General features: G+C 36.0%; 1 protein-coding gene across 8 annotated transcripts in view; it reads right to left on the bottom strand.

The window, feature by feature from the left end:
- Positions 1 to 6,171: 6,171 nt before the first annotated feature.
- MPDZ (multiple PDZ domain crumbs cell polarity complex component) overlaps positions 6,172 to 19,588 on the bottom strand; it is a 153,267-nt gene continuing 139,850 nt past the window's right edge. For all 8 annotated transcript variants that reach the window (XM_019627172.1, XM_019627170.1, XM_019627173.1 and 5 more), the window contains 9 exons: positions 17,230 to 17,377; positions 15,378 to 15,464; positions 14,428 to 14,518; positions 13,448 to 13,491; positions 12,456 to 12,578; positions 11,075 to 11,179; positions 10,385 to 10,497; positions 9,443 to 9,566; positions 6,172 to 7,574 (listed from right to left, as the gene is read on the bottom strand). In XM_019627172.1, the coding sequence (XP_019482717.1) occupies positions 7,428 to 7,574; positions 9,443 to 9,566; positions 10,385 to 10,497; positions 11,075 to 11,179; positions 12,456 to 12,578; positions 13,448 to 13,491; positions 14,428 to 14,518; positions 15,378 to 15,464; positions 17,230 to 17,377 (982 nt within the window). In that variant the 3' untranslated portion in view covers positions 6,172 to 7,427. The remainder of the gene's footprint in view (positions 7,575 to 9,442; positions 9,567 to 10,384; positions 10,498 to 11,074; positions 11,180 to 12,455; positions 12,579 to 13,447; positions 13,492 to 14,427; positions 14,519 to 15,377; positions 15,465 to 17,229; positions 17,378 to 19,588) is intronic.

Below are 19,588 nucleotides of genomic sequence, written 5' to 3' on the forward strand. Positions count from 1 at the left end.
GAAGGACCCAGTAATCCCACTTCTAGGTATTTATCTGTAGATAAACCCAAAATATTACTTTGAAGGGACATGTGCATCCACAAGTTCATTGCAGCATTATTTACAATAGCCAAGATATGAAGGCAACCTGGGTGTCCCTGAATGAATGGATAAAGAAGAGGAGGTACATATATACAATGGAATATTACTCAGCCATAAAAAAGTGGTATCTTGCCATCTGCAACAACATTGATGGGCTTAGAGGGTATGGTGCTGAATGGTGTAAGTCAGAGAAAAACAAATGCCATATGATTTCACTTACATGTGGAATCCAAAGAACAAAACAAACAAACAAAACAGAAACAAACTGATAGACACAGAGATACTGATAGAACATTTTGATGGTTGCCAGCTTGGGGGGGGGGTTTGAGGGAGTGGGTGAAAACGGTGAAGGGATTAAGAAGTACAAATTAGTAGTTACAAAATAGTCATGGGGATGTAAAATATAGTCAAAATATTGTAATAACTAGGTATGGTGTCAGGTGAGAACTAGATTTCCTGCAGTGAACACTTCATAAGTTATATAAATGTCTAATCACTATGTTGTACAAGTGAAACTAATATAATATTGTATGTCAACTGTAATTGAAAAATAAAAATTAAAAAAGTAAAAAACATCAGTGACATCTCTGAAATATGTGTAGCAAAAACATATTTCTATATGCTCATTATAGCAACATTTTCTACCGTAGCTATTCTTAAAGAATTGAACAAGTTTATAAATACCTGAACAATAATTGGTCTAGAGTTTCTACCTAGTGTGAGAAATCAAATTAACTTATGATTCTATTAGTTAATTTATCTTTTTAAACTATAATGTGTAAAAATTAAAAAGGAAAAATGTAAACTTAAGTACTTCCTGATCATCTTCAGAATAATCCTTTTCTAATGGGGCAGGCATATATTTTAATATTCACAGAAAAAACAAAGACCATGATTATAACAAAGACTTGTTTTAAAAATCAGGTAAGCATTTATTTATTTCATTTAACTTATAGAACTGTGATTTCTTCCTTAAAAAATATGTTAGGTTGTGTTTCTGGGTATTGAGCTACCTTATGCAAACTTGTCTGAGGCCAGGGAATGAACATATTTTATACTCTGTTGAGAGATTTTTATCAGTACACTTAAAGCAGCAGGGTGCATAATTAGGTATGCCTGCCATCTGCATAGCCCTCCAGGTGCAAGAGGCATTAGCTTTATTTAATATTACCACAACATTAATTTTACTCCATTAATTTATGTCATTTGTCCTTTATTTCAAACTCACATTGCCAAAACTAAAGCACTAAAGGTGATGACCCAATTCTGGTTTTAGTGAAAGCCTTATAAACAAAATCTTAAACAACCTCATTAACTAAGAACACTTTTACAAACAGAAATTGACTGGCTTGCATTCTCATTTTAAAAAAAAGGAGCCTATAATCAAAACCTTTCTGATAGTGGTATAAGAGCTTTACCAAAAAAACAGTATATCCTGAGATCATTGTTTTAGGTGGGATTGACAAGGCACTAGAAAATAGTGAATCGCATAATGAAAAAAATGTTTTATTTCAGTTTCTTTAAGTCCAGGGATGGGTCTCCATGAGTCATTAGCACCATTCTAAAATCTGCCATTCGTTCTCCCTTTTTTGTTGTTGTTTTGTTCTGCTGTTTTGTTAAACAATGAAAAAACTTAGTAATTGCTTTGTTTCCAAAGAGTGTCTCAATTTTTCTGTGTTGCAATAGCACCTACAACTTTTAGATTTTTTCCATGAATGCCCTATGATGCTACAATTGAATAAACATTTTCAGAGTTAAACAACCAACAATAACATTCTTTAAAGTCGTTATGCGTCATTTAGTACTCCTCACATATAGTAACAGGCCGGGAGTACGGATCCAAAGACCCAGAAGGGCCCCCACGGAATTTTTCAACATCTCTACACAAGAAACGACCAGGGATGCTCAGTAGATGCCCTTTCTTCTTAGAAGAAAAAAAGCCTCTGATGTTAACAAACATATATAGCAAATTAATCACCCTATGCCACAAACACCAGAATCCTTGTACTGAAATCTGACTCTCAGATACAAAGGAAACAGGAAAGACAGCCAGGTAAGGCCGAAGGACTACGGCATCCACCATTAACAGATGTACTAAGGGCCAGGTACCGCCTTACATGATATCGCTAAAAGCCAAAGACAACACTGCCAAATAAAGAATCAACATCCATTTTACAAACAAAAACCAGATTCAGGAAGAGTAGGCAGCCTGCCAAAAGGGGAACTAGTTTGGTCAACCTCTCTCAGCCTCACCGAGCAGCCTCCAGCTAACAGAATGAATGTTCCCTGTTACCCGCCCCCGGCCCCCTCCCGCCTACCACAATCTTCGCGAGGGCCCCATCTCGAGGCCCTGGCAACTGCCACGCCCTGAGGCCCTCTACTAGCCCTGAAACAGACCATTGAGCGCCCCCCACCCCCGACAAACACACAAACCTCGGGCTGAGGCCCCAGCGCACGCAGCGTCCCTGGCCTGCCCCGCCATCCGGCCCCTCCCCGAGGCATGTCCTACCGTGACTAGGATCCATTCTCCCTGACAGAGCAGGAGCCTAGTTCTCATCCTTGTTAGGCAATAGTATTCCTCATAGAATTTAATAGCATGGCTTTTGCTCCTAGTTACTTTATACTTATGGCAAATGACAGTTTTTCCATTCAAAGTAGTAAAATATAATCCCTCTTTTAAGCATATTTAAGTTAAAATTTCATGTACTTTAAAGAAAATGTTTAATAAGGAATAGATCAATATGAGCATATGGAACACATCATGAATGTTGTATGCAAAACAACTGAAATTTTGGTGTAAGCTGATTTGCATCTAACTTCACTAGAAAAAGCCATGATCTTACAAAAATGAAAATTGAAGGCTATTTAATAAAACTATTGAATTTATATTACTCTATGTCTTCCAGGATATAATATGGACAGCGACTAGCCTTTTTTTCTTTTCTTTTTATAATTAGTTGCAGGTGTATACTATCATTTCTTGATGGCTTGTCATATACATGGCATCAATGGCTTACACATAGATGTCTCCCTTAATTTCCCAAAGCAAGGCAAATTTGTAAGTTTTATTGAATGAAATAAGGTATCTTTAGGTTAATGAAATTTAGGGAAGTGGAACTTTGCCAAATATTTCAAGGTAGACTCAAGTGAAAAATCTTAGTATCTAGTACACAGATAACAAGAAAGAAAAAGTATGCTTTCCAAGGATTACCGTGTGTTTCTGAAAATACGTACATAAAGCAGAGAGTGGGGGAGCTAGGAAGAAAGGGTAAGGTATTTGAAAATGACACAACCTTCTGAAAAAAATGCCCAATGTTAAATAAACATGGACAAGCTCCCTCTTCAAAGCTGCCTAAAGCAACCTTTTGATGTTAGTACTTTTGGAAACCTGGACGAGAGAACTCTGAGATCGTAACCATAGGTTTTCCCTCCTTGACAGAACTCTTTTTAAGGGCCTACTGCTGAACTTCAGTGCTTGACTGACAAATACAATTCTTAGACAAATAATATAATGCAATTATTTTCTAACTTATATCAAAATGGACAATATGGAATACCTGTATCCTGAAGGGAAAGAGAAGCTGCAACATGATATACAAAAATTAAGAACATTTGTTATCATTTGTTTTCATGCTCTTTCCTTTTGAAATGTTCTTCCTGACAACATTTTTTTCTTTTTTCCTCTTGAGGTAACAGAGGCCAATCTCTCCTTACAAAAAACTCCCTTTAGAAAGGGGGAAAGTTAAACATTAATTCCTAGTAGACCAAGTTGAGGAACATCTTTGCACAAATCAAATGCATTCCAGAATACTCGTCCCTGACATGAAACAACACACCAGGGCTGCTGAAAGCAGGTGATGATAGTTCTGACATTCCCACATCTAGACCAAGGGAAAAAAAAAATGCCTATTTACTCCTGTCTCCCTGCAGGCATCCTTTCAACTTCTCCCTTCACTCTGACAAGAGATCTGAAGAAAGCCTCTAAATCATTGCATGGCATTCATTCTCAGACAATAAGTTTGCTGACCAGATCTAAGGCACCTTAGTACAGTAGTACATCTCAGAGACTGGAAAGAGTTTCCTTTGCTACTTCAGATCACTCAAAATCTGCTTTATCAAGACTCTAAAAAACAAAACAAAAAAAAACCCTCTCCTTTTGCTTGTCTTATCTTTCATGAATTTTAATCTTTTTATGCTTCCAATTCAATCTTTGTTCTGATATGAATTCTACTAACTTGCTACACACCTCATTGCTGCTCCTGCTGTTACATATCAGCCAGAGCTGAAGTTGAAACAGTTTATTTTATTATCATCAACATCCTTTTGGAGGAGGTTTAAAGAACACCAGAAGTGTATGGTATTCTCCAGTGTGATTTAATCGCACAATCAATTATTTGAACCTATTATGGTCAATTCACTGTCTGGAGTTGTACATGGCATTAAAACCATAATGTCCATATATTCAAATTCTTAAGCATATTCTTCCTTTACCACATAGAACTCTTACATTTCTAGAAAAAAAATAATATAGGAAGCATACGTTTCAGTCACTTCTCTCCAATGGTGATCACGAATCTATATTCTTTTCCTCTAAGCCTTTTTTTTTTCTCCCTTTCATGTGCTTTAATTTTGTTAATTAATAGCAATTCAGGAGGGGAGCTTTTCCCAAATGTTTTTGTATCCCTACAATAGCATTCCCACTGTTTCTTTTTTGCATTTAGTATGAAGGCTGCAGCTAGCTAACTAAAACAAGGTAATAGCACGAAATTAATCATTACTATAGTCTAATCATTCATATGTTCAACAAACATGTATCGAGCCAGACGCAATAATAGTAGCTAAGGGTTTAAGAATATTTAAGATACTGTATTAGTTTCCCAAGGCTTTATAACAAAATACCACAAACTAGATGGCTTACAGCAACATAAATCCATTCTTTCATAGTTCTGGAGGCCAGAAGAAGTCGAGGTACAAACAGGGCCGAGCTCCACCTGAAGACCTTAGGGAAAAAAACCTTCCCTGCTTCCTCCAGCTTCTGATGGCCCCAGAAGTTCTTCGGTGTTTTGTTTTTTTTCCTTTCCCTCATCTTTACATCTAAAGCCTTCTTTTAAGGATTTAGAGCCCACTGTAATATAGTATGACCTCACCTCAGTTTAATTATTACATCTGCAAAGACCCTATTTCCATAAGGTCATGTTCAGAGGTTCTAGGTGGACATGAATTTTGGGGGGATGCTTTTCAGGCTAGTACAGATATCTATCGAGCTCTTCTTCTTGGAGTATTCCTGCATATTTACTCAAAATTTAATTTGGTTGGTTAACTTCCACGAAAATCTTCTGATAGTTAAAACTTGCCAAAGAGGTTAGCGCAGCTTCACGATGGACCACTGAGTGATGACTAAGAAGCCAGATGTGCCACTGGGATACGAAAATGAATTTTGTTATATCAAGTACCTCAGTTTACAACAAGTGGTTGAGTATCTGCCGAATTGCTACAATGTGTAGTCTTGTCCATTGTCCATTCATTTTATGTAACTAAGAATCACAGAATTCTTATATTTTATAACTAGATATTAATATAAGTTTTGAGATAAAGTAACCTATCGTTTTACAGATGAGATGAACTAGAGGGAATTTAAATGTTCATTAGCTAATTAGGGGCAAAACCAATAGAACAACAGTTCCCCAATTCCTTGCTATTTTCAAATTAGACTTTTCACATTTATTAATATAATTTTCATTAAGATTGTCCATCTGAACATACTTCAGCTCTTCACTACCCTAAAGAGCCAGTTATAATAACACTGCATTAATTGTATCTATGAAAAACGTACATAAGCAGGATACTTCATTTTCTACAGTGCTGTTTATCTTCCTCTGCTCCATGAGTAGCGTACATGAATCTTTAGCATTAGTAAAAATTCTGGATGTGAAAAATATTGAGCTTTTCATAATAATGTCCAAAGTTCCTCTAATTGTAACTATGGACACCATATGTTCAATTCAACATAAAACAATTTTAAAGTATAAATCTTGAACAATGCAATGAAGCTTTTCCCCAGAAGAAAAAACAAACAAATACGTCTGCGTCTTTATTCGTGCACCATGAAACTTCTTATTTATTCACTTCAATTCTGCATTTACACAAAAGTGGTGTAATAAAATATCTGTACACTACTTCTGTTACAAATATAGATAATATTTAAAGTGACTTTATATATTCTAATGTAGGAGTTTCACGCTCTAAAATGGGAATGAACACATGATAATTCCTCACCAGTTGTCTCAATAAACAGCTCCATCTGTTTCCCTTAGTCTTAAACTATTGTATTATAAGATGTTAATATAAGGCAATGAAATGAAGTTATGTTAATCCCCTTAATTTTTCTATCAATTTTCTAATGGCATACAACCAAAATAATTACTAACACATTGCTTTTTTCTCTGTCATTAAGATTAATACTAACTGAAAACCAACTGCACAGTGCACGAACACATTTTTAGTGTTGCATCAGTTAAAACCAGCACTAAAGATTTTGAGAGCCTTCTATGTTTCGCCACAGTTAGCATGGCTGCTTTCTAGAGAAACAACAATCAACGCGGGATAGCATCATCATTTTAATTATAGAAACATGGAAAAATTCTGTAACAGGTCAAAAATGAAAGTGAACATCAAGATGTGTGTTACATATTTTCTTTGCAAACATAGAGACATTGCTTTAGATACTTGCTTTTTACTCAATCTTAAGACTACTATTTTAGGAGGAAAATATATATGTGTATATTAAAAGTGGGGAGTTGCAATTTTTTATAATCAAAAGTTATAAAAACAGCATTTTTAAAGATTTTCAACAGAATTTTTTTTTTTTTTTTTGGTTAGAAATAGGGAGGGTAGATTGGAAACACAAGGTATTTTTATAAAGTTCAAGATTTTATCTTTCATTTTATAGTTTCATTTTTCACCCTAGTGTACTGAAGCCACTTCTCTTAGGTTACCTTTAGAATTATTTTTTTCTTCCTCTACTAACCAGTTTAGCACATAATAATTTTTGTCCTGTGACTATAAAATGTCAGATATCTTCATGAAGAAAGACTGGATTTAACTAGGCAAATAAAAAAAAAATTTGCATTTACATTCACACAAGGAGAAAGGAAAAAATGGTGCTAGGTTGTCAGTAAGAAAATCATTTCCATACGAGACACAAACTTAAATGGTAAATTTTCCCTACAGTTTTGAAGAGCACGATGAACACAGCATAGGAAACGTGACCCACAAGGCCAGTTCCATTCTCTTTACAGTGTGGGACGTGAGTGAGGGGTTGAGTTGGCTCAATTCTGGCAGCCACTTCAGGAAAGAACCAATAGAGTGACAGTGCCTTTTGTCCGCTTGAGGATGGCAACAGCTTCTTCATGGGTTACCCCTTCTAGGCTCTGCCCATTGACAGCAATGATCTGATCACCCCTTTTTAGACGCCCATCTTCGGAGGCTGCTCCCTGCAATTATAAAGTAGGCTTGTTTACTTCTCAAAAACTACTGCCTCACAGCTACACAACAGAAAAGAACTAACCAAGAATTTAAATTGCTATGCGTGTATACACACATTACTCTCAATGCTTCATGGGTGAGCCACAGCCATTAAGCAACGACGAACATACACAAAGGAGGCCTTTCTCCCAAATGGTTTTAGCACTGAAATCCTTATCTGAGAGAGAATTTAGCAGTCGGTAGATTAGTTGGATGTGTTTGGGCTGTTTGGCACAGCAGATAGGAACTCAAATTAATAAAACTCTCTGGGAATTTGCCTAGTAGGGATGATTTCATAGAAACTAAGATTTTTTTTTTTTATCCTGTGAAGAAGACCTATAGAAAGAAAAAGGATTAGGTAGGAAGAAAAGCAGTTTTACAAGAGAAAGGCATGAGGGCCATGGAACCCCAAGGTATGCAGATGCGTACAGCCCACGTGCATGTTGACAAGGGCAGGACAAGGCACAAAGCCTCCTAATTTTAATTCTAATTCTTTCTGTGGTTTTAGAAAAGCAGCTCAAGCTTGTTGGTGCTTTACTTCCCAAGGGTAGATGGAGTCTTCCATATTTTTTATGGGCCCTAAATGATTAAGATTAAACACAGACATTGCTGTTTAAAAAAGAACCCCATCTTAAAGCATGCTTATGGTAGGCAATTATGCAATTAAATATAAGATTAAAATATGGGAAAGTTAATGAGGAATCCATAATGATGAAATTCTTAAAATATGTTCTAACTAGCATGCCTTAAATAAATTGTTCCAAGGCTGAAGGAAAGGGCTGCATGACTCTTCTATTCACTGGCAAATGCTGTTTGTATTTTTGGACATACCAATGGCTGTTAAAAATCTCATAAATTAAGCCTATAGCTTGATTGCTATAGAGACAGAACTTTAAATTGGTTAAACATACTATTTTTTTTTTCAAAATAATAAAATGAAACTGCCATTGGTAGGCACTTTACAGGACCACAGCATTAATCTCAAGCCCCTGTAGCAAATCTTTTAATAGGTTTTATGTAAGTTTTGTTCCTTTGCACTGTAAAATTGTGAGATTCTGGATTTTCTCCTGCAGGAAATTTTGTCCAATTTTGTAGCTCCTGAAAAAACGTCTGAACAACATATTAACCATAATTATATGGGTTTAAATTATGTTAATAGCTTCACCAGTGTTGTAATAACTTCATCTTATTCTAAACATTCTTAAACTAGAACAGGCTGCTATATAATTACAACTATATACTAATGGTTTTCCTTTTTTATATTGAATCCCTTAAGTGCAAATGCTGATTTACTGTAGATAATAGAGCTTCTGGATACTTTCCCCTTTTTTTTATTTATTATTTTTCTATTTTATTCAATGAAATTACACTGTACAATAAATGCCCTATTAATCTGCATATCTGTTTTATGTACTTTTCTGTGCCTGTTTTATATTTCACCACATCAAAAAAATGCAAAGAAAAAGAAATGCCAGCACTTTACAGCACACATATTTAAAATGTCCCATTTTCAAAAGATATTCGATCATATGCAACCTGTTTTCAAAGGAAAAACAAAAAGGCATCACTGTCTAACTCTGAAGTTCATTAATATTTTCATGTATATTGTCAAGAATTCCCATGGAATTTCAATTTGAGCCTATTTTCCTTTAAATACAACTAAACCTCAAATTGGACAAAAATATTTAATGGCCTATTCCTATAGGGAGTTCCAAAAGAAAATGATCAACTGTTAACCATTTGGCGTTACCTCAGGCCATAAACTAATAAGCCAGCTGCTGACCACTATTAATGAATGTTCAGTGGGGGAGAGGGTGGTTAAAATGTGCAAGCTTACCTTCGCAAACACTGTTTTAATATAAATGGGTAAGTCTCCATGAGGGCTGCCATATCCTCCCACTATACTGAAGCCTAAGCCATCTGGTCCTCGGTCCAATGAAATAGACTTACACTGAGGAGGCCTACAGTGAAAGGAAGGAATAAAGAGTGTTTGGATTAAAAAGAAGGATACTACTGTGAATCTGTAAATTATGAATTATCTGACATCCACCTAGAACTAGTATCATTCTCTGTGTTACTGACAGAGAGTATGTCATGGGTATTTTGAGGATGCTTAAATTGTCAGTCAGTGCATGCTGTACTCAGCATTTTAAATTTACATGAACTAATGAAATTCTATGTAACCCCCTAATTCTATTGCTCACTTACAGCTCTCCTAAACTAACATATTCACAGCCTGTTCTCATCGCATGGTGAAGCTCCCTCTTTTTCCAATTTACGTAAAGTGAGAGGGCTCAAGTGCAGAGGACCAACATGGAGTAAGTCATAAACATCAGTACTCACAAGCTCAGAGAGAAAATCGAGTATAAACAATGTGAAAGCTGCATCAAATTATTTAAAAAATTCCAATATGCTCCTCTCTTCTCCTCTTTCTATGTTCTAATTCTTTTCTACTCACGTGTTGAATAACTGAATTTTTTAAATCAAAAGATGACTTATTACATGAGTATACAATGCTGGAATTTTTCAAAGGGCAGATATGACTTGTTCCATGTCACACAGGACAGTGACATCAAGACTAAAATGTACCTCCAAAAATCTCAGGGATGAAAATGTGGGATGAGTAGTGGCATGCCTATCTACCTTTAATAAACTAAATCCATGCCATAATTATTTAACAGCTTAGAAACGCTTAGTTTTCATATTTCATACCTCATCACCTATTATTTCACCTTTATGAGAGTGGTAGGGATGTACAAACCGTAATATCTGAGCATACCCTAAATCATCCTGAAAGATACTGCTTGATGTCAACCCAGGGAAAGAAAGACTGGAATTGGCAGCCTCCTTTTGATGACCTGTGACCACACTCACATCTCCTCCAGCAACCACCTGTACACGGGAGAAAGATAAAGAGAAAAACACATGTTCATGTGGCTAAGGAGACATCAGTCATTTTTCTTCAAAAAAGGCACTCAGATTAAAACATGTATTTTACTGCCCTTTTAATCATTTCTGTTAACATAATATACAGCTAAAGACGAGGAAATTTCACACGGTCCAGAGGCCTCGACAACTGACAGTAAAAATACTCTAATTCAATTCTACCAAATTCTCTGATGCTTTTCAAACATGCTCTCATATGCAATTAATTTTTAAAGATCTTCAGAATACAAGCCAGTCAGTCACTCACATCACTTAAAATTCTAGCAATTGATCATTTACTACTAAGACCTTTTATTTCTCCCCTCAGATACAAAGCGTGAAACAGTAAATGCATCCGAATAAATGTGGCAGAATGTGTTTCTTACAGACCTTCTTGGAACTCCCAATGTAATCATTTATGTGCAAACAAAATAGTAAATAAAATAATAGCAGGATATTTAAGCATTTTTACTGCCTGAACATCAAAGCTCACGTGTCCTCAAGCTACCCATAGCCTGAATAGTGTGTGGGATAAAAATCTTACCTGCATTTCAATGGAGCCAGAAGCACTTTTCAGTAAGTTAACCACTTTGGTGTGAGTCATCCCCTCAGTGGACATGTTACAGATAGTAACAATCCTATCCCCAACCTGCAAGGGAAATAGAAATAAAGAGCCATCTGCTAAAGCAGCCATGGAGAAAGTGACACCGATACCTGAACAACCATTTCCTTCTCTACCCTGCACATCACAATATACTGTTATCAGCAGTGGAAATCTACCCAAGGAATCCATTAATTCCAAGCAGCAGCAACCATAAAAAGAAGCTGCACATGAAGGTTGAGTTCTGTAGCCTCTAGGGGAAGGGGGAAAATCATTTCTCCCTTCTCTTCATGTCTCCTTGGTGAGACATTGCTTCCTATTGAATGAATACAATATCTGATGTCATTTGAAAACCAGAATGTCTCTGGACATTATTACACACATTAGATGTCACTCTAAGGCAGGGGTGTGAAAACAGTGGCCCAAAGCCAAGCCTGGCCCACTGCTTGTTTTGGTTAATAAAATCTGCTTGGAAGACAGCCGTGCTTATTTATTGGCCTCCACTGGGCAGAGTTGAGTAGATGTAACAGAAACCTGTATGACTCACATGGCCTAAAATATTCACTATTTTGTCCATCACCAAAAAAGTGTTCTGACCCCTATTGCTATGTATGACAATCAACTTTTAAGTGTCAGTCATACATTTAGATATCAAAGGAGACCAAACTATTCCCAATTTAGAGGCTATTTTAACTAAGAGGTGGTTATATTTTGAGATCCTTTTGACAAATGAGACCATGCAAGATTTTACCTTATACGTACTTTAAATGGAATATTCACATGATTTTGCAACTGAACAGTTAGCACAAATTCCACCATAAAGCTCTACATTTGGATAATCCTTCAACTTTGAAGAAAGTTTTGTACAGTTTTGCAACAAGCTAAGTCACATTTATATTGAACTTCTGCAAAATTGATAATCCAATGCAACATAAATGGTTCAGTTTTCAATTTAATCAAGTTAAATCGGCATTTAAACCAATGGAATGTGTAAGGAAAAAACTTTCACCTCATACTGGTATTCATAAACACTTTCTGTTTTCTTTTAACTTTTTCCACAGTTTCAAACAGGTAAAAAATATTAAGAAACAACAGTAAATCTGCCCATTTCATTTACTTGCAAATTTGCATACAATTCCCTATTCTCCTCTCTTTTAATTTTCTTCATCTTTTATTCAAAGCAAGCCCTGCTGTGGCTGGGTGAGCTGGTTCAAAAGCAGATAAAGACATTTAAGATTGCCTGCAACGGGTGGCCAGAGTCAAAGGGTTTATCAAAACTCTTGCCAAATTAGCTCGGGCTACCAGGGCTATTAGTAAAACCTACTCTGAGTTTCTGGGTCTGAGCTGCAACTCCATTTGGGTGCATCATTGCAATAAATATAGGAACATCACCAAGTGGGCTGCCCACTCCTCCAGCAATGCTGATTCCCAGGGAGTCACCAGGCCCCTGTCACGGAAGAGAGAGAATGTTTTGGTCAATGTGATCTTTTTAATTGACTTTTGGTTCCTCTGGCACAATTTTCTATAGTTTATTCCGATCCTCTAGGTGTGAGGGTGGAAAATGAAGCTCTAGAAAATTGCATTACTTTACGTGGACAAAGGTCCTTCGTGCGATTTAGGAAAATACGCATCTGTTCAGGAAGTAAAAGGCATCAAACACACTGAGTGAAAATTTATGTCGTGGGACTGAGAAAGAGCAGGGAAACTGATAAAGAAAAAAGGGCACCATTTCTGGAATCAGAGAGACCTGCGTTCAAAGCCAGGAACCCACACTTACGAATGCTGGGAACCGAAACAAGTCTACTCCTCTCAGTGCATCACTAGATCGTCACTGGCAAAGTGGGGAGGACACCACCTCTCACAGAGGGCTAGAGGGAACATTTAATGAGATGGTGATGGATGGCACAGAGTGTCTCATGAGTGTTCAGCACATAGTAAATGCTCAATAAATCGTAGTGGCTTTTATTTTCTCTTTTGTGCACGGCTATCAGGGAAATCTGTTTCAGGAGGACAGGAAATATCTGTTGAAGGCAAAGGCTCACTTATCAGTATGAGAAGTGAAAGCCTGGGCATTACACTGTGTGGAGTGAGCTGCCGCCATTTTTGGCAATGCAGAATATGCCAACACTGACTTTTCAAACAAGGTACTATGGTCAGGAAATTCAGCCAAGACTGCATTGTGCTGTTTCAACTATGTATAATATGTAATGTTTCAGATGGTACTACTGAAAATGTAAGATAGCTCACAGGAAAATACATGTACAGATGCCTCTGAAGTTAACAAAGCTTGCACTGTTTTCTTTCCCCCCAAGTTACCTTTTTTATTTCAACTGTTCTTAATCCCTGTATTTCAGATGTCACTGTAAAGGTGAAAAAGATACAATATGGTTATTAAAGCATTTTTTATGTCCATTTAAATTTTAGTCAATGTTTGGAGCTGGATGGGACTAAGTGAGATACTCTAATATATATATATATATATATATATATATATATATATATATATATATATATATATATATTTATTTTTTTTTTTAAAGGGTTCTCAAAGTTGCTAGTACACATGATTAAATCTGTCTCACATAGGAACTCTTTACTTCTCCAGTTGGAAAAATGCACATCCCATCCCATTTCTCCCCTCTTATTTTAAGCATTGATTATATAACTGTATAATCTACTTTGAGTGAATCAAGGACAAAATGTGTTTCAGATAGAAAGACAACTGTGCACAGCTGAGAGGAAAAAAGTCACGGGTTCCTTAAAAAAAATTCATGGTCTTAACCACCTAAATTTCTAGAATATTAGTCATATTGCAAACAGAGAATGCCATATGGTTAGTTTCTTAAACTTGAACAACTTTCATCTGATGTTCCAAGCCAAAAACCCTCTGCATCATGAATTTATGTAATTAAAACACAGGAGGATCATACTAATTTTCTCAATCAAAATTTCTGCAATCTTCATAGAAAAAGAAGGCTTCACTTAATGACAGCTTCTGATTTATTGGTGTTACAGTAAACGCACACAGGAAATAAAAATCAACTACACCCACTGGCTTAGTAAGAAAAAATTAGAGGCTCCTGGTTCTAATGTTTCGTATGTCTTGCAGGGTAAACAGCAAAAGGGAAAAGCTGCCATGTTGTTCAGAATTTTTGCCAACACACATCTTTGCACCTGCAGTAGGATACGGAATGATTTGGGGGGGAAGAGAGCTCAGAGGCAAATTTAAAAAGGGAAGGAAATCTGGCCAAAATTTAAACCAGTAAATCATGTCTAAAATATCAAACCATTCTTACATGCATTCTTCTTTGAGCTGCTTTCCAGTGACTCAGATGTACTGGATCCAGAAAGTGGAAAAGTGAATGATGACAGGCTGCCTTCACTCATCTACAAATACACAACAGTTATTTTAGAAAGTTTTGGAACTAATAATGGCCCCTAACCGGACTTATTTCAGAATTCAATTCTTTTAATCTAGAGAGAAATACCTGTTAAGTAACACTGGTATTTGGTAATTTGATGGGACAGTTGAAACAGTTTCTACTGACGTTTTTCTTTCGAAGAAAGAATTTGCCTAGTGACCTAAATAAATTGAAGCTAAAAGGATGGATGAAACTGATTCCAGGCAACCTCAACTTTTAGTGGATTTTCATAATCTCATTCAAGGTAATGCTCTCTAAATTTAAACTGATGTCATACATAGATGGGGACTTAAAATCCACAGAATTAGGGCCAGTCAACAGGACACTGATGGTAGTCATTAAGGGGTGAGTAAGGGGTCTTTAAAGACAGGTTGATGAAAACAGACTTCTATCATCAGAAGACAAGGCTGAGGTGAGGGGCTTGCGAAGTGACGTGAGCTATGTAACACCATATACGTGGTAGTAAGCATCTGCAGTTCACCCACATGAATATTGATACATGTTAGTTATAAAATACTTTAAAAATACATTATCTTGGTAGGCGTTCATATATTAATTGGTTAACTTTTGAGATTATGGAAAAAATGTCAGAAAAAAAATTAAGTTCTTTAGAATACTTGCAAACTACTCAAGAGCTATTAATATACCTTGCTTACCTGTCCAATTTCAGTTCTTGCTCTTCCCTGTTTCAAACTCCACACCCCACTCTCCCAAGTTGCCAGAGGGCTAGGCTGTGTCCATGACCCTGGACAGACCCAGGGCCATTTTTGAGCTCCTTTTGGCACGCAGACGGCATCACCCCTATGAATCCCATAACTGCCTACCTGGCTACTTTGAGAAGGCCTCCTCTCTGAATGGAATGAACCGGCTTTGATTCTTCCGACTTCCAAGGTCACAGTACCTAGAGAACACTGGGGGAATGGTTGCTTTAAGGAAATGTTTAAGTAAAATGCTACAGTAACCTTTAGAGGCACATTTTACTCTTCAAGACTGAGTTTTTGAAAGGCATATTCCTTTTGGAATTTCTACAGGCAAGGATAGCTCCAATGCTTTGCAGAAAGAGGCTTTTCTAAAACATTAAAACTAGTCAAAATAATAACAAAAAGCAACAACACCAAGTGTATGTTTTATGACCTCGACCATTTATATGAAGGTTTCTTGTTTTTTTTTTTGCTAAGGTAATGAGAAATTAAGAATTGAGCAATTATCTCAGGAAACACACTGATTTAGATAGGCCAAATGAACTAAATAATTCAGGTTTAAAAACAAAACCAAAATGGCCGGCCAAGTGGCTCAGCTGGTTAAGAGCTCGCTCAAGAGTGCGAGCTCTGAGCAACAGCGGTTCCATGGCCGACCTGAGCTGAGCTGCCAACAGGTGGCAGGATGGCTCAGCTAAAAAAACAAAACCAATAAAACAACTTGTTTTGCCCTTAATAGCAGATACTCAGACAATTGGATAAACGCTCTATATTTACACTGCACCTGAATAAACTTATTCTATAATACTTAAATAAGCCATACTGCTATAAACACAAAACCAGAATGAAAGATAATTTCCCCACGGCCTTTTACAGGGAGTGCATTTCATCACAGGCGTGCAAAAATGCCATCCAAAGTCTCATGTGGAAGTAACACAAGGAGGTGTTTGCAATGCTAGGTTTCTGCAGTCAGACACACTGGTTTAAACCAGACCATGAGACCTTAGTAGATGTCTACCTTGATAAGTCTGTTAAGCTGCATTTTTAAAATGAAGGCCATTATAGGTCGTTGTGATAAGATAATGCACGTATAGTGCTTATGACAGTGTCTAATGCAAAATAGTAGTTACAGAAATATTGGGCCCTTTATATTATTAAGCTGCTTCTGATAGGGTTTAAGGGATGTTACTCTTAAACACATTGATCATGGGTCAAAAAAGTTTTGAAAGGTCAAAACTTTACCTGGAATATCTATAAGTTGCTTTTGTTTGTTTATTTTTGGGGGACTAGGAGCATATCAAAATCTTGACTCTATTTATATTTCCAGCTTATATAACTGCAGAGGTTAACAAATCCCATATATTAAGTATTCACTATGTAAAGTTATAACTCTTTCATCTACCTACAATATACCTCTTTCAAACTTCAAGGGTATCTATTATAAAAAAATTTTAAGTTAATTTTTTTGTTATAAAAGCAATTCATCCTCAAAATAAAATTTTGCAAAATAAAATGAAAAAAAAAAGAAAACAAAGGATTCCATAGTTCCAATAATTACCTCTTAATTATTGGTTAAAAGGCTTATAAGATTTTATTTTATAGTTGTTTCTACACTGTATATAAATTTTGTCTCACATTCTCTGATGTTTCTTCATGTTAATTATCCTGAACATCATTTTAAACAGATACATTTGCCATGCATCTTTGCTGTATTTACCCAACTTTGCATAGTTGTATCAACTGTGTTGCTTTCAGTTTTTCAGTTATTACAAATAACACTGCAATGAACCTTATGTGCATGAAGTTTTTTGTGCATTGAGGATTATTTATCACTGAAATATGGTCTTTTTCTTATTTTTATTTGAGAAAACATTTTAAATAAAGAGTGGTCAGTACTTATTTCACTGTGATAGCTTGATGTTAAATTCTCCTTCTTCTATACTATGGCACAGACTTATTTTTGGCATTGGATTTTTACCTTTAGCAAAGCAGCAACAGCTTCCTGGGTGGCATTACGGACGTCTTCTCCATTCACCATTAATATCTGGTCTCCCTGCATCAGTCTTCCATCAGCATCTGCAATTCCTCCTTTGACAATGTCTGACACAAAAACTCCAGTGTCATTTCTGCAAACATAATTTTGAATTTCAACATTATCTTTTTTTCAACTGTAACATACGCTTATTTAAAAATTAACATTTTTAACTGAAAATATTACTTTTATTTTTAAGACTTTAAAAGCTTTATTTTAAAGCAACACTAGGCAACATTATTAGAAATAATTTTGATGATAAATAATAGCTTATGTCATAATATTTCATAGATTAAACATGTCTTTCATAAGCATATTTGTTCAACAATTATATGCTGAGTAGAAGTGGCTACTATTACACTCATTTTATGGGTCACACAGCGACTGAATGGCAAAAATGGGATTTAAGAGTCAGGGCAAGGGTGCTAAATCTATTGTTCTTTCTACACCATAATGAAGCCTTAAACAGCTATTGACCTGTGGCTATACAAATATGTTGCTATTATCATCAACATCATTAACATTATTGAAAATGAATAACAAATGTGTATCTTAAACTGAAACCATTTGTTACCCTAAACTTAAGCACTACTGCTGCGATGTCTTTTAAATTAAATCATTATGTACCTAACTTTCATGCAAGGCAGATTTATGCAAAATGAACAAATACTAATTTTATTTCAATCTTTAACTCATAAAACCATAAATAAACCAATAACTTCTTGAGATAAAGGTAACTGTAAGTAGAAATGTTTAATGAAAGCTGGTTACATCACTTATTTTATATTTTTTTTAGTTTCACTTGTTCTTGCCAAGGTCATCACCTCAAACAAGCCATTTCACCATCTGATACTCTACTTTCCCATCTTTGGAATAAAGGCGTTAGAACTTACTGGGTTATATATCTGTTAATATTACTTATATATAAACATTTAAATAAATTAGGTACTGAAATTATGTATATTCACCAATCTACCACCCCAGCCTCTCACTTTATGCTTTCTGTTCCTTTTTGATGGCATACTCTTGTTCATGCTGATCCTTCTTCCTAGAATATCCTCCACCCCTTTTAATAGACCACCTATCATTTATCACTTCTAGCTTCAGCTCAGTACCTCTTTTTAAAGAAGTTTTCCTAATCTATTTTCCTTAAATAGGGTCACTTTGTCCCATTCTCCTTTGCTTTCGTGCATTCTTCCACAATACGTTTCTGTCCCTCATCAGAATTTAGATTCCTTTGTTGCAAGAATATATTTCTCATTTACCAAACTGTGAGTTTTCTGAGACCAGGAGCCATGTCTTATTTAACTCTATTTCCCCAGAACCTAATGTATTTCCTGGCACACAGCAGGTACTCAAAAATACCAAATGGCTTTTTATGTAGTGCCTTCAAAATCCTCCAAAATACTGACTGAAAAATTTCAAAACCAATGTCTCTATTTATTATTTTTTTTATTGTTCGTTTCAGGTGTACAGAACAATGCAATAGTTATCCTTTTCACCCTTTGCACAGGAAACAACCCCCCTCCCCCATCTACGCCCCCCCACCCCCAATATCATGCTTATCTATTACAATTCCATTGACTCCATTCCCACACTCTACTAAACGTCTCGTGACTATATGTATGTATAATTATAGCTGACATACAATATTATTCAACATCAGCTTCAGAAATACAGTGTGGTGGTCAGGCCTCTACACCGACTATTAAGTGGTCTCCCTAACAAGACATGAGTCCATCTGGGCCCCTAAAAATATCTACAACATTATTGATTATATTCCCTAGGCTGTCTTTTCTATCCCTCAGGCCATATTGTAGTTACCAATTTGTATTGTCTCATCCCTTCCCCTTCTCCTTCATCCCCACCCGCTCCCAACTAGCAGCCCTCAATTTTTCCTCTGTGTCTCTGAGACTATTTCTGTTTACATTTCTCATTTATTCAGTTTTTTCAATTTCATGTATAAGTGAGATCATATGGTATTTGTCCTTTTCTGACTTCTTTCACTTAGCATAATGTTCTCTAGTTCCATCCATTACTATTTCCTTCTTCTTTATAGCTGAGTAATACTCCATTGTGTAAATGTACCATAGATTCTTAATCCAGTTGTCTACCGATGGGCATTTCAGTTGCTTCCAAGTCTTAGCTATTGTAAATAGTGCCACAATGAACATAGGGGTGCATATATTTTTTCGAATTAATGTCTTGGGTTTTTCTGGATAGATACCCAAGAGTGGAATTGCTGGGTCATAAGGTAGTTCCATTTCCAGTTTTTTGAGATACCTCCATACTGATTTCCATAGTG

Source organism: Hipposideros armiger, unplaced genomic scaffold (genome assembly GCF_001890085.2).
Source record: "Hipposideros armiger isolate ML-2016 unplaced genomic scaffold, ASM189008v1 scaffold_717, whole genome shotgun sequence".
In the NCBI taxonomy this organism is placed as follows: domain Eukaryota; kingdom Metazoa; phylum Chordata; class Mammalia; order Chiroptera; family Hipposideridae; genus Hipposideros; species Hipposideros armiger.